This window comes from Tympanuchus pallidicinctus, unplaced genomic scaffold (genome assembly GCF_026119805.1).
Source record: "Tympanuchus pallidicinctus isolate F22 unplaced genomic scaffold, pur_lepc_1.0 scaffold7, whole genome shotgun sequence".
NCBI lineage: Eukaryota > Metazoa > Chordata > Aves > Galliformes > Phasianidae > Tympanuchus > Tympanuchus pallidicinctus.
In genome coordinates, this window is record NW_026294791.1 from 23,456,378 (window position 1) to 23,469,386 (window position 13,009).

Consider the following 13,009-nt stretch of genomic DNA (forward strand, 5'->3'; position numbering starts at 1 on the left):
AGGCAATAGAGATCAGGCAGGGTATGCTTAGGATGGATGTCAAGGAAGATTTAACCACCTTACAGTGTAAGAGTTTGCTTCCTTTTTTTCTTATGTCCCCACAATTCAGCCATTCTGTTAGGAATGCCAGCACAGAGCTTGATTCTTTTCTTTCTTCTGCTCCTACATGGTGCGGGAAAAACTACATCATGATTTTTCACATTTGGTCCTTATTCATGTTTCAGCATTTTTATCAGGGCCCTGAAGCCAGGCATGCAGATTTGACAAGTGTTCATACTTCTAACCTAAATGAACTTGATCTTCTACTATGTATAAAACACTACAAGTACACATTACATACTTTAAATCCCTGAGGTATAAGTTGGGCATACAGAAATACTAGATTCTACAATCTTTCCTTTCACTTTCATAGTATATATGAAAACTAAAGAAAATTTCTTAGAGGTATTGAAATCATGAACGTGTTTTACAAGCAGTAAGCCAGAGAAAAATTTAGAGTGCAGGCAGACTGAAGCCTACCTTCCTGCTGAATGACATAGGGACATTTTAGAGAAAAAATGCACCCAAAAACTTAATTACATCTCACACATAGAGACAGACCCAAGTCCTGCAGTTTCAACTTTGTTTCTTCCCCAGCTTCACAGTGTATCACAATTTAAAGAGAATTTCTTCTTAAATCCTACTTTGGATATAATCTCTTTTCACTCGTTTCAGAAGATGTCAACAGAAAACCAGTGATTTTATTGCTTATGTTGTTTAGCATGGAAAAAAAAAAAAAAAAAGAGAGAGAAAAACAGGAAACAGGTTTTAAACATGCCAGAGAATGGAGATACTTGACAGCAGATGCCACGTCACTTGGAAGAGTCCCAAGTGGTGAGTTCTGATGAAAGGTCCCAATATCTCACACAGCTCAGTGGTATACATGCAGTATTTTCATTTTTGACCAGACAAATACACAGGAGCCTCATTCTCACAAAGTCTACCTTCTGCTCTACTTAGTGCAGTGAGTCCAACCTAAAAAGACAAGTCATGAAAACAAGCTGCATGAAACCAAATCCGTGTGCACTGGAGCAAGGGTCGAAGACAGAAGTACCTTAATCTTGATGTGTTATAACTAATACAACTGCAGAGCTCATTAAGCAACGCAACATCAAAATTAACTTGTGAATCAATTTGCCTGTAATAACTCTTTTCTCCTCTGCCACAAGTTTGATCTTGGATCAAATTGACTATGTTCTCTAGGATTGAGGTTGCATTATTTTACCAGACAGGACAATGAGCTTAGGTGGCCTTGAGCATGCAATTCTGAAGCAGCTGGCCCTTGTTCCAGGCAGTGCAGTTGCACCTTTCTTTGCATTGATTAATTTTCCTGGATTTTTAATTTCCTCCTGCCAAAGTACACAACAGCATTTTGTCCAGGCAGCGAACTCAGAAGAAAGAGAGGTTACCTGTTTTGGCAGTGACAAGCTGTAACACCAATGGTCGTCTTGTTACAATCCCAGAACCTCGTGGAAGAAAATCCCTAGAAACATGAATAAAACAGAAGTCACAACCCAGAAAGGACTGTCCAGTTACATAAGGTATTGAACTAATTTGGAACCTTTGAGCTGCAATGGAAGTGGAGGGTTGCTGTACGCAAACTGTAATACGAATTTGGGCTGTTCATTTTGATTAGAGATAGCAATAGATCAACAGACAAATATGTAGCAAACATTAATTACCAATTCTATTTCCTCACAATCATCATATAGAACACCTTACAATTCACAATGCAGACAGAGGACCTGAAGCCATGCCCACATTTCCTGGGGTCTCTAAATAAACATGTCCCCATCCTATACTCCACTTGAAGATGCACAGAGAATAGAGTCATACAAATACACACTCTTTAAAGCAAAGATAATGCAAAAAGCATTACATGTACTGATCTGTACCTGCTGTGATGTTTTGCAACACTTGAGACAGCAGAAGGATCAAAGAAGTAGCTTAAAGGGATATCAAAGGTTTCAAAAGGTCTGTTACAACTTCCTTACCTCCTGAGAGATGCCTGTCTCACAGCCAAGTGCCAGCTACTGATATATTCTTGTGGTAAAGATGAGAACATTTTAAGAAAAACATATTCCTTTTTCTTTATGTACTGAAGTCACAGTAACCCAGGGTGTAGAGAACACCTACCAAGATGATAATTTCAGACTTGAATTCTTTAATCTTTTTTTCTCCATTAAGAAGCCAAAAGGAATCACTATTCAGGACAAGCTGACCAGTCAGAACAAACCGGGGCAGTCTGCAACACCATACAAGGCCCTGAAATCCCTCTTGAGAGAGTTAAAGGTTAAAAATACTGATCAGTTTTCAGACTAAGCACATCCAGAGATAAAGAACACTGCACTCACACAATTCCTAGTTGTATAACACTGACCTTCCATCAGCAGCAAAATTACAAAGAAGCATATGCCAACAACCTTCACTCTCTTTCCATGCTCACAGTAGGCTGCATTTGATAACCCTCTCTAACTGTAACAACAGACTGCATTCGGTAACCCTTCCTACTGTGGAAGTTAAACAAGTTAAAGATATCTTCAAGTTAAACTACAAGCTAAACCATATCTTCTTTTTTAAGGAAAAGCAACATAGTACTACCTTCCAACTCCAGCAATAGGGGAATCACATGAAGTGCTGTAGTACTGCTCCTGCAGAAATCCTGCTTTGAAACCTACAGGACAGGATGCAGGTGCTTCCCCATCCCCTCAATTTAGAGAGCATTCTCCACAGGGTTTGTTAGCAGAGCAGAAAAAAAACAACCAGCAATGTATTAAGAATGGCCCCAAACCCCCACTTTCCCTCAAAACATCTGCAAAATACAATGTTTCTTAAAAGCAAAAAAGAGGCAGCAAATACTACAGGACTGAAGACAGCCAAGACACAAAGGTCTCGTCAGACCAACAGATGATGCCCCTTAACATCCTGCTGTGCCCTTAACACTGAAGCAGAGGGCAGTTTGCAGATAGCTGCTTTTCCCAGCCTTCTGCCTACAGATCTTGGCAGAACAATCCCATCACAGGTGAAGCCTGTGATGAAAAGAAAAGAAAGAAATTTTTCTGTGGTTTCAGAAATTCATCCAGGAAATCAAAGATGTTCCTGAGAACGTGTGGGTGAAGACACCAGCAAGGGAGAGAACAGGGTGCTCTGTGGGGCGAGCCATGAGCACCTCAGTGCGCAAATGCAAGAATGGATTAAAATGACAAGGTGCAGGAAACAAGAATAAAACTGGGAACAAAAGCTTTTTCCTTTAAAAGACAGGCATCCCACCACAAGAATCGAGCTACCTTTACACCTCTATTCTCATTGTTTTCAGCAGAAGCTCCTCTGCTGGCAGCACATATGCCAGCTCAGCAGCAGCTCTGCTCTGACGTGACACTTTGCAGACCGGCAGCACAATGTGACCGTTCGCCCAAAACAACTGAGATATCAGCAGCCAAGCATTCAAGAGCATCACCTCAGTAACTCAGCAGCCTTAGAACATACTCATCTGTTGGAATATCGTCAAATATTTTTAAGGACAACTATTATTTTTATGGCCAAGTAGTTTTTACCGTAAATGCTTTACAATTACTCACGTCTTGCTGCACAACTGTACTGTCTTCAGCATCTATTACTGTTCATTTCCAATATCAGAGAACAGGACAAGCATATCTACTAAAACTTTTATTTAATGAGCAAGGGTAACAGATATTAGTCTGAATTTGACTTGCTAAAGGACAGGTGCCATAAACCGATGTCACAGGATGCAAAGCCTGTTCCTAAATGGCCATATCAGTACATTATTGGTTCACAATGACACAACACTTTGAGGTCTGGTCTTTCCAGCAGTAGTTCACTGTTGAGTAAAAACAAAGTTCCCATCTCTGTCTCTCTGACTAATGCTCAAGGAACAAATGAGCTGAAACTGGACGATTCATTAATGGGAAGGATCCCACACGAGAGATGGGATCACCCTTGTATATGTTCAGAAAGAGCTGAAGCCACAGCACAGTGCTGCAAAGCAAACTAGGCAGGACTCTGCTCAATGAGCTTGTCTGGTTACAAAGCAGGACTACAGCTCACAAAGAAAAACATATATCAAAATACAAAGCAAAACAGGTATTATGTGGTACAGGGGGCTCTCCAGGTCAGAGAATGGTTTTCATTTAGCAGCTCTCTGGCATACTAGCAGCAGTCATTATATCAAAGGAAAAAAATGCAAGAAAGCCCCCAGGCTGCGCAACACAAGGTGAAGACTGATGATGCATCACCACTTCAAACTTGATTGTCATTTCAAAAGAACAACTTCAGTCCGTTCTACTCTGGCAGTGCGGTACTGTGCAACGCCCTGCACTTCGACAAGTGGTCAGTACTGTACAGGGTAAGTGCTGAGCTCACACTGATAGCAATACAGCGAATTCCTACAAAACACAAGGGGGATTCAGGAAACCAAAGGATGAAGGAAAATGACAATTATTAGACCTTTATTGCCAAGGTTTGCCAGAACTACAACGCAGCTTTAATTGCAATAGGAAGCAATCAGGTCAGAAGTCAACAGTTTTCCTGGGCAGTTCTCCAGCACACATTCATTGTTCCACACAGCTCCAGCCGGGCACTCCAGGAGCACTGGTCTCTCACTCCAGGAAGGCAGCACTTGATGGTGAACACCAACATATGAGCACATGCCAAGCACCTCCTGTGTCTGCAACAAACATGCGTTGCACTGCAGTACCACCAATTGCTTTCATTTTCTGGCATTTATCACATTTTAGCCTTGAAGCACAGTGCTTCACAACACAACAACAAAGCATGGCCCAGTGGAACACTACTGGAGACCCATTAATAACTTAGCATCTTTCCTCAGGCTCACTTTTTCAAATCCACAAACCAAACCCAGTTAATTTATAACTAAAGAACTCTTAATGCTAAAAGTGTCCATCTGAAGACCTGCACTGGACATCGCTGTATTTATTGTTCCCCAGTGGCTTTGGAAGCACAGCTCCCCTGCCCTTCAAACAGCACTACAAACAGTACAGGGAAACCTTTCAAGTTCTACAAGCTGCAAGGCAGTTCCTCTGTTGTGCTTTGGCATTCTGAACCACAAGCCACTCTTATTCGGTAATTGAGCAGCATACATCACTTTCACCTCACACGGGTATTTGGCTATATGTGTTCTTCCTCATTAACTCAAAGTCCAGAGACCAATTCTTCTTATCAGCAACCACTTGATCCCTCACCTCCTCTCATTAGTTACAGAACAGTAAATGCTCTTCTGTTTTGGCCTGTCTGTCAATCAAGGGAATCTCCCACAGCGTCATTCAATGATGCAAAATCTCAGCCTAACTTAATGGGGCTTACATAAAGATGTGCAGAATAATTAAGCCTCCTTATTGAAGAACAATGACACCTACCTGCTAGGCAGGCTAAATGCATTAAGAGGCCGCGGACATGTAATGACCTTGGCTGTAATAGTTCTTACAGATTTATAGCAGTCCTTGCAGGGACTTTTTGTAAACCACACAGCATAGATGCTGCCATCTCTACCAGCACACTTCAGGGCTTAGTTAGGGATCTCTTAAGTATGTTTGTAGCAGGCATTCTCTCAAGGTAAGCTGAGAAATCAGTTACATTGCTGCATCGAGATGCACTCCAACACCCAGGAGCAGAAACCACACACTGCAGCCCACGCAACTCAGGAGTCAGATTCTGGGATCCCAGCCCCCGTGGTGAAGTTTTCCATTAAACATAACTGGACAGAAGGTACCGACTATCACATTATCCCAACATCATGTTTTGACAGCAATGAGAGTACCTTACATTGCAGTTCTGCACAGAAAAAGACAAGCTTGTTCACAGTAGCAAATAAAAAGAACTACTTAAAAATATAATCTACTACGTAACAAAATGTTGTGAAGCCTCAGTAGTGTTCATAGGGGCTGAAAATTTGCCATACTCAGCTATGAAAAGTTGCCAGGCAAACACACGCGAGCGCTGAGCTGAACAGTGCTCTGTTTGCAGTGATTATGCCGGGCTGTGGGCTGGCTGTATGAACAGATCAGGAAGCTGCCACTGTGCAGTCTCGTAGACAAGGCACTGTATGCTCGATGCATCTGTCCTCCCTGGCAGACATCCAAAACTTTGCTGCATCATCCTAATTCCATTTGTGAAAATGCCCCTTTTCCTCTCTCTTTTAAGATTCAACAAAAGCTCCCGCTATTTCCTGCCCAGTGGTGCTCTCCATCAATTCCAAGCCGGGGGGCGGGGGGAGAAACCACAGAACAAACAAAACCCCAGCAATTCTTAGAATTTCATGTTGAAAAGAGTAAAGCAGACCTCTCAGGACAACCGTATTCTCCCTAATCAGATGTGCCTGCTTTTAGGAAAAGGTTCATTTACATATGCTGTTAGTGCATGAAAGCCCATCCATTCTCAGGACGCATACTAATGCAGTGAGATTTGGTATTTCAATACAAGAAATGAACAGCAAACGTTCCTTCCTCACCTCAAATTGTTGTCAGTGCATAAACACGAGTTGTCGGGCTGCTTTTCTTTTTTTGAACTTATAGCTGCCAAACACTATTAACTATGCTGTTGGCTGTTGTTTCTTTTTCTTCTAAAGAAATATTTGAGGAAGATTTTCCTCTACCACAAAATCAGACAAACAAAAACGTGCTGGCTGTGAGGACCAGGCAGCAGGCGATGTGCTCCCAGCTGCATGAAGCTACCTACTTTGTAAGGGCACACATTTAGCACACAACTCACCTCTGGATCACCTCGTCATGACAAAACTCTTGGATACTGCAAATCTCAGTGTGGTCATCAAAATTCAGACAAAACAAGCTCCGGTCTTTCCTCCCAAATCGGCGCACTGATCTCAGACACATCAACACTGAGCCATTAAGCAGAGGTACAGAATGCAATCAGCTACGATGTATCACAAAAACCAAGGGCAAAACCTCTGACTCTCCAGATACACTGTGACAGTGCATTTCTCTCTTTTGTGATGAACGTGTGAAAACGTGAAGCTAACTGTCTTTGCACTAGACAAACCATCAAAGATCCTTCTGCAAAGCTGAAACGTATCTAAATTCAGTTTTTCTGCTCTTTCCAAAAACATATGGAGGGAGAACACAAAGGAAACTGTAGCATAAACTGAATTTATAGTCAGAAAAACAACGGTAAGAGATGGTAGTGGGGAGCAACTTCCCAGAAACGATGTGCTCTGGGGACCTTCTGTCCACCTGAGCCAAAGAACAGGTGAGCACATCAGAGCACAACACTGCCTCTATGGCTGATGTTACAAGTGCCTTCAGCAGTTCCCAGCTCAGCTGGAAGAGCCTGCAGGTACCTTCCAGTTGTTCTTGTGCTTGCCACAGAGCCCTGCCTGTTCTCTGCAGGTGAATCTACACGCAGGTCATGTTAGTGCATCCCACATAAATGAGCACAACTGAATACACATGTAGATTTGTAGGCAACTACATAGGAAGCAAGGTACCAAGTGCTTAAGAGGAATCCAGCTTTGATTTTATCAGCTGTGAAAGCAGAAATCTAGCTGTGTTACAGCAAGTAGTAGAACTCCTACATCTTTGAAGGATAGAAGCTTGCACAGAAGTTAGGGGATGCAGAAATACTCTGCTAGGTATTGATTTAAGCATGACTTTCTCAAACAAATTACAAAAGCTGACATTATCGCTAGATGCCTTGGTTGAAAACTTCTCTTATCTCCAGCTACAGTCTCCTTTGCATCCCAGAGGCTATCACAGACAACAGTACTTGGCAGTACATCAAAGCCCAGCATGCAGTTAAATGGGATTTGCTCCTCTCAAGTTCAATAATGCTGCCTTGTTCGTCTTACTGCAACTTGCTGAAGAAAAAAGATGCAAGGTCACACTTAAATAATGCTCGCTTCCTCTCTCAGCATATTTACACTGCAGACACACAGCATTAAAGAGCCTCCCTGTAAGTCTCTGCACATGAGGACAGTGAGCAAGGGGAGTTCACAGTCACCAGAAGGCCTTGCTTTGTCATGCACTGCTTAAAAAAAACAGAGAAAGCAAAAATGGATTCTGCCCCTCAGTGCTTGCAATCTAGGCAGAGGTTATGCAGGAAATGTGTGAATCCTTCAGAAAAAGATCAGTTTGTTCCATGATTAACAGACGGATGCCAAAGCACAATGTGATCTCTCTGAAGGACTAAACGGAACACTGGCAAGGGGCCCTTCAGAACCCTGCTACATCTCAGCTACTGCAAGCAGAACCCAATGTCCTGCTTTAGTGTCATATGGTATCTAAAGCAGCCATCCCACGAAGCAGAAAAATGTGTCAGAGCAAGCTTTAGACTACAGTTGCAGTTATTCCATACAGAGATAAAGATTATAAGCTCACATTTTCCTTTAAAAATAGATGGAAGTTAAAAATAAATTAATTTTTTAAAAATCCAAATCATAAACCTACCTCCAGAGTAGAGACTTGAGGCACGTGCGTGAGGATACAGGCGTGGGTAACACTTAAAAAGGCATGAGGTCACACCATAGACCAGAGGCAAAGAAAAGCACAGCATCCTCCTGTAACCTGTAGCAGTTCACTCCCTATGCCTGCAGGTGCACATGCAAACAATCACACTGCTAACATGCATTTATCTATCTATTTGTGTATTAAGACCATGCATATCTCCCAGGTACACTTTTCAGCAGAAGTAAGAATTACTGATTAGCATCTCTGTAAAGCACTTGATAAGCTGAACTTAAACACCAGGATGTGAGCCAGGGTTCCCAATGCTCTGCCCCATTACTGAGCACAGCTTCTCTTAAAAACAGACTAAATGTGTTAATAACAAAATTTAAGTGCCAGAAATAAGAGACATGGATCCTCAACTCATATTTAAAAGCAAATTCTTACCTTACATATGAGAAAACTGATTAGCATCTTTGTTTGCACATCTGTTTTAACTGCACATTTATTTTACTTGGCACATACCAATTCTCAGGACCTGGGATAAAACTGAACATTCAATTCACATTAGATTTTTATTTAAGGACAAAACTAGGCCATCTACATCACTTCTAAATACCACGTTTGTTTAACAACCTTTACATCTATAAAAGAATTTGGGGAAGGAACCAAAAAGAGCCACTGTCTCATTTGCTACTGTTTCCATTTAATGGAATCCCCAGAAACAATCCTTGCTTTCAGCACACCAGAGTGTTTTGATAGCTACACTAATACCATCAATGCAGCCGTACAATGGCTTAATTAGTCAGGAAAAGGAGGGGTTGCTTCTCATTTCCAGAAGGTCCTTAAGATTAAAAAAAGAACGCAGAGCACCGCGGAGATGCCTGCATCTCCTGCCGCTTGGCTTTTCTGTGCCTGTTTCATGTAAGAGGTGAATTTCCTGCAAAAAGAAGTGCTTCTGTCAATGACAGAAAAGTGAAAGAATAAAATATCTGCAGCCGTGTAAGCCATCTCCCCAGGATGCCTGCTGGGAGAAACGCTCTGCTCCAGTGGCTGGATTGAAGCCCCCTTCTCTTCCCTTAATGCCTCAGCATTTCACATTCACCATCAAAAGGCACAGGAATGAGCTGAGCACACGAAGAACGGCAATGCAAAAGGCAGAAAGTGGTACACATTTCATAACAAATAGCTGCACACGGCGTAGGGGCCCTAAGATTATCCAAAGCGACTGAGATCAAAAAGCTGCAAAGCTGTATGACAAAAGCAGACCTCGGGCTCTTCAAATGAAAGCAGTTGTGTGACTGTGACTGACAGGCTCACAATCAGGACTTCACGTCTCTTATAAAACAATTATTCGGCCACATCCATTTTATATTACATTAGGCAGGGAAGGAAGTAAAGAGCTTTCAGCTTTGAAATCTAATTATTAATTCCTCACTATCTGTAAGAATTAAATGAGGCTCTGATGAAAATCTGGAGAAAGAGGCCCTGACAAGATAAGCAAAGGTGCAGATGGCAAGCGATCTTGGAAGCCCATCTTGACAATGTGAAATAAGAGGGAAACTCTCAACCCGGATACAATTCCCAAGAATTGCTTCCTGATCCTAATTTCCATATAAATAACCTTGTTATCACCCAAAGCAAGTCGCTTAACAAGCACAAACAACACATCAGGTCACAATCCTGTACCCTGCTCCCACTGAGGGGCTGGAGCTTGGATTCCCTTTGTGCTTCTCAGGCTCTCTCCCACCAGCTTGGCTTTAAGCACTGCCCCAGCACTATATGGGCACATTTGCTTTTGTTGCACAGAAGCAGGCAGTATGAACATTTGTTCTTCCTCTACTCTTCAGACAATACCATTTCCTCCAACGAGCACCACTAGCTCCAGTTAGGAGCACGTGAAGGACTAACGTGAGTGTAAATGCTGCTGTCCTCTGCTGTTCTCCTGAGTCTCTTATTTTCATCCCAACATAACATCCAAGGACTTCAGAGTTCCTTACGTACCAAAAAAAGGAAGATCTCATTGCACACAGAGGAGAAATAAACGATGAGTAAACTCTCTAAATACGTGAAAGGATGTGAACCCAAATAGCAACAATAATTGCTGTACTGGGAGCCTTGATGCTGCCCTGCTGTAGCCTTGTCCCAAACCAATCTCAAGGAAATGGATGGCTCTGGCTGTCACACAATTCCTGCAGAGGCAAACACACCGAACTCTGCTGCATGCAAGCACTGAGGTCAGTCAGACCTGTGAGATATTAACCAGATGCTTGAAATGCAGAGTAAGGCTGCATAAGGAAAATGCAACTCCAAAACCACCTGCAAGCAAGTAAATGTTTTCTCTATGTATGGGAAAATAAAGTCATCTTTAAGTCCTTCACAAGATCACAAGCAAAGGGCTCTGAAACCAGCACGTCAGCCCAGTGGCTGCAGGCTGCTGAGAAAAAACAACCTGCTCCTAAAGTTCAGAACCCTACCAACCCCTGTGCCCTCCTGCCACCAACTGCAGCCACTCTTGAGAGAGCTTCTCAGCTGTCTCTCTAAAGGCTAAGATTTCAAAACCCACTAACGATAACAGTTCACATGATGAAAAAAATAATGCACGAGAGCTAAAGCTCAAACATCAGAGTGATGCTGGACTGCTCTATTTTGATGACAATTTCTATGAGAATTGTGTTACTATTACTGTTTGCACTGTGGCTGAGCACATCATAGGCAATGCACCACAAACAAAAATAAATGAGCACAGCACGTCTCTACAATGGCATGCTACCTTAATCAGCCATATTAAGACACACACAGATACAATAAACTTGTTTTCCAGATAAGAGCTTTATTATCATGGAAATACTGGAATTTTCTAACTAAAAACTGCATCTTACCTGCTGATCTGCCAACCAGAAATGCTCTCCAGTCTCACAGATACTTGCCCATCTGGTTCTGAGGGTTCACAATCAAGTTCTCACAGCTTAGCAAGTAACTGCACATCTGCTGACCACACGTGCTCACCCAGCACGGAGAAAAGGTAAGAGTAAAACATATCTATTTAAACCTCATGGAAATAGGTTTGAAGTAAGGCTTTTTGATATTTACTTTTGCAAAAGCTTACAGGTATGGAGGTACAACAGATTGGGTGATTCTGGTCTCTGAATGTTACTGCACAGGACTACAACACGAGCAAGGTTGAAATACTCCAGACTGCAGCACGACAGAAACACCCCCCAGTGCTTCATAGGCTGCTGTGAACTCCTCTTGGAAGAGTCTGGCAGTGCCCGCAGGGTGCACAGCAAGCAACTGCGCAGGTGAAAAAGGTCACTGTCCTTAGCTTTGCTTCCTAATTCTTGCTAGATGGCCTATTCAGTGCAGTATGTTCCAGCCTCCTTTCAGATGGGACAAGGCAGCACCAACTTTTCACTTTCACCTTTTGCTCTGGCCGGGCTTGGACTCAATGACCCTTAGGGGTCCCTTTCAATTCAGGATATTCTGTGATACTGCGACTCCTGGGTTGGTGAGCAGGAGCACGCTGCACTCACACAAGCTCTGCCTGCAGCTCACGCGAAGCAGAGCCCTCTGGCAGGGCAGCAGTGAGAAGCAGCTCCCAGTACCAAGCAGCAGCTCATCCTTCCAGCAGCACAGCGAGACTCAGAGGCAGCCGGCAGCCCACAGCCATCATCACACCGACCTTTGCTCTCAGGCAGGTGTCAGCGCAGACGAGGCTTCGTGACAGGGACCAGAACCTCCTCGTTCCCCACAAACACACAGAGGCCTTTCCTCTCCGCCATAACGCCTCGCTTGAGGAGCCCGCATGCCCAGCGCAGCAGAAACCCGGGAGCGGCACAAGGAGTTCCCGCTCACCGCGTTCGTAAGCGGCGCCCGCCGGCCGCACCGCCAGCCTTTCAGCCGACGCGGGCATCGAGCGCGTTCCCGCCGGGGAAACCCCCAGCCTGGAACCTGGAACCGCGACGACCGCTTCGCCCCACACAACCTGCCGGGGCGGCGCCGCGGGGGGCGCGCGAAGAGGCGACCGTTAGCGACCGTTGGGAGGGGCGCGCGCAGCCGCTGAGGGGACGGGAGGGCTGGGGAGAGGGCGGCCGCCGTCTCACCTGGAGACGCAGTTCTCCAGCACAGAGCTCTTGCCGGCGCTCTGCCCTCCCACCACCGCGATCTGCGGCAGGTCGAGCAGGCAGTTCTGGCCCAGCGCCGCGAAGGCGTCCTGCAGCCGGTTGACGAGCGGGATGAGCCCCTCCATCCCGCCGCCGCCGACTCCTCCGCCCGCCGCCTCCGCTGACAGGTAACGGCCGGCGCACTGCGCATGCGCGTCCGCTCCCGGCTGGTAGGCGGGCCCTCTGCTTAGGGGCCCCGCCCCCGCCCCGCGAGGACCCGCCCCCCAGCCGGTGGCGGGAACCTGCGGACAGCCCGCGTGCCCGGCTCCGTGCGATGAGCGCCGCGGGGAGAAGCGTGTTCCGTCGGGCTGGGTGGTTATGAGGTGTAACGTTACCCCATAGTGCAGTTGGAGGAGAACCTCGGGTTTGGGAACA

The 13,009-nt window shown here is 44.7% G+C and overlaps 1 protein-coding gene across 5 annotated transcripts in view; it reads right to left on the reverse strand.

The window, feature by feature from the left end:
* DNM3 (dynamin 3) overlaps positions 1-12,789 on the reverse strand; it is a 166,772-nt gene extending 153,983 nt beyond the window's left edge. For 3 of the 5 annotated variants that reach the window (XM_052665620.1, XM_052665619.1, XM_052665621.1), the window contains exons 1-2: positions 12,575-12,788; positions 1,449-1,522 (exon numbers count right to left, since the gene is read on the reverse strand). In XM_052665620.1, the coding sequence (XP_052521580.1) occupies positions 1,449-1,522; positions 12,575-12,720 (220 nt within the window). In that variant the 5' untranslated portion in view covers positions 12,721-12,788. Of the gene's footprint in view, positions 1-1,448; positions 1,523-12,574 lie in introns of all 5 variants that reach the window. The other 2 variants (XM_052665623.1, XM_052665622.1) reach the window with 1 other exon arrangement.
* Between the last annotated feature and the right edge of the window lie 220 nt (positions 12,790-13,009).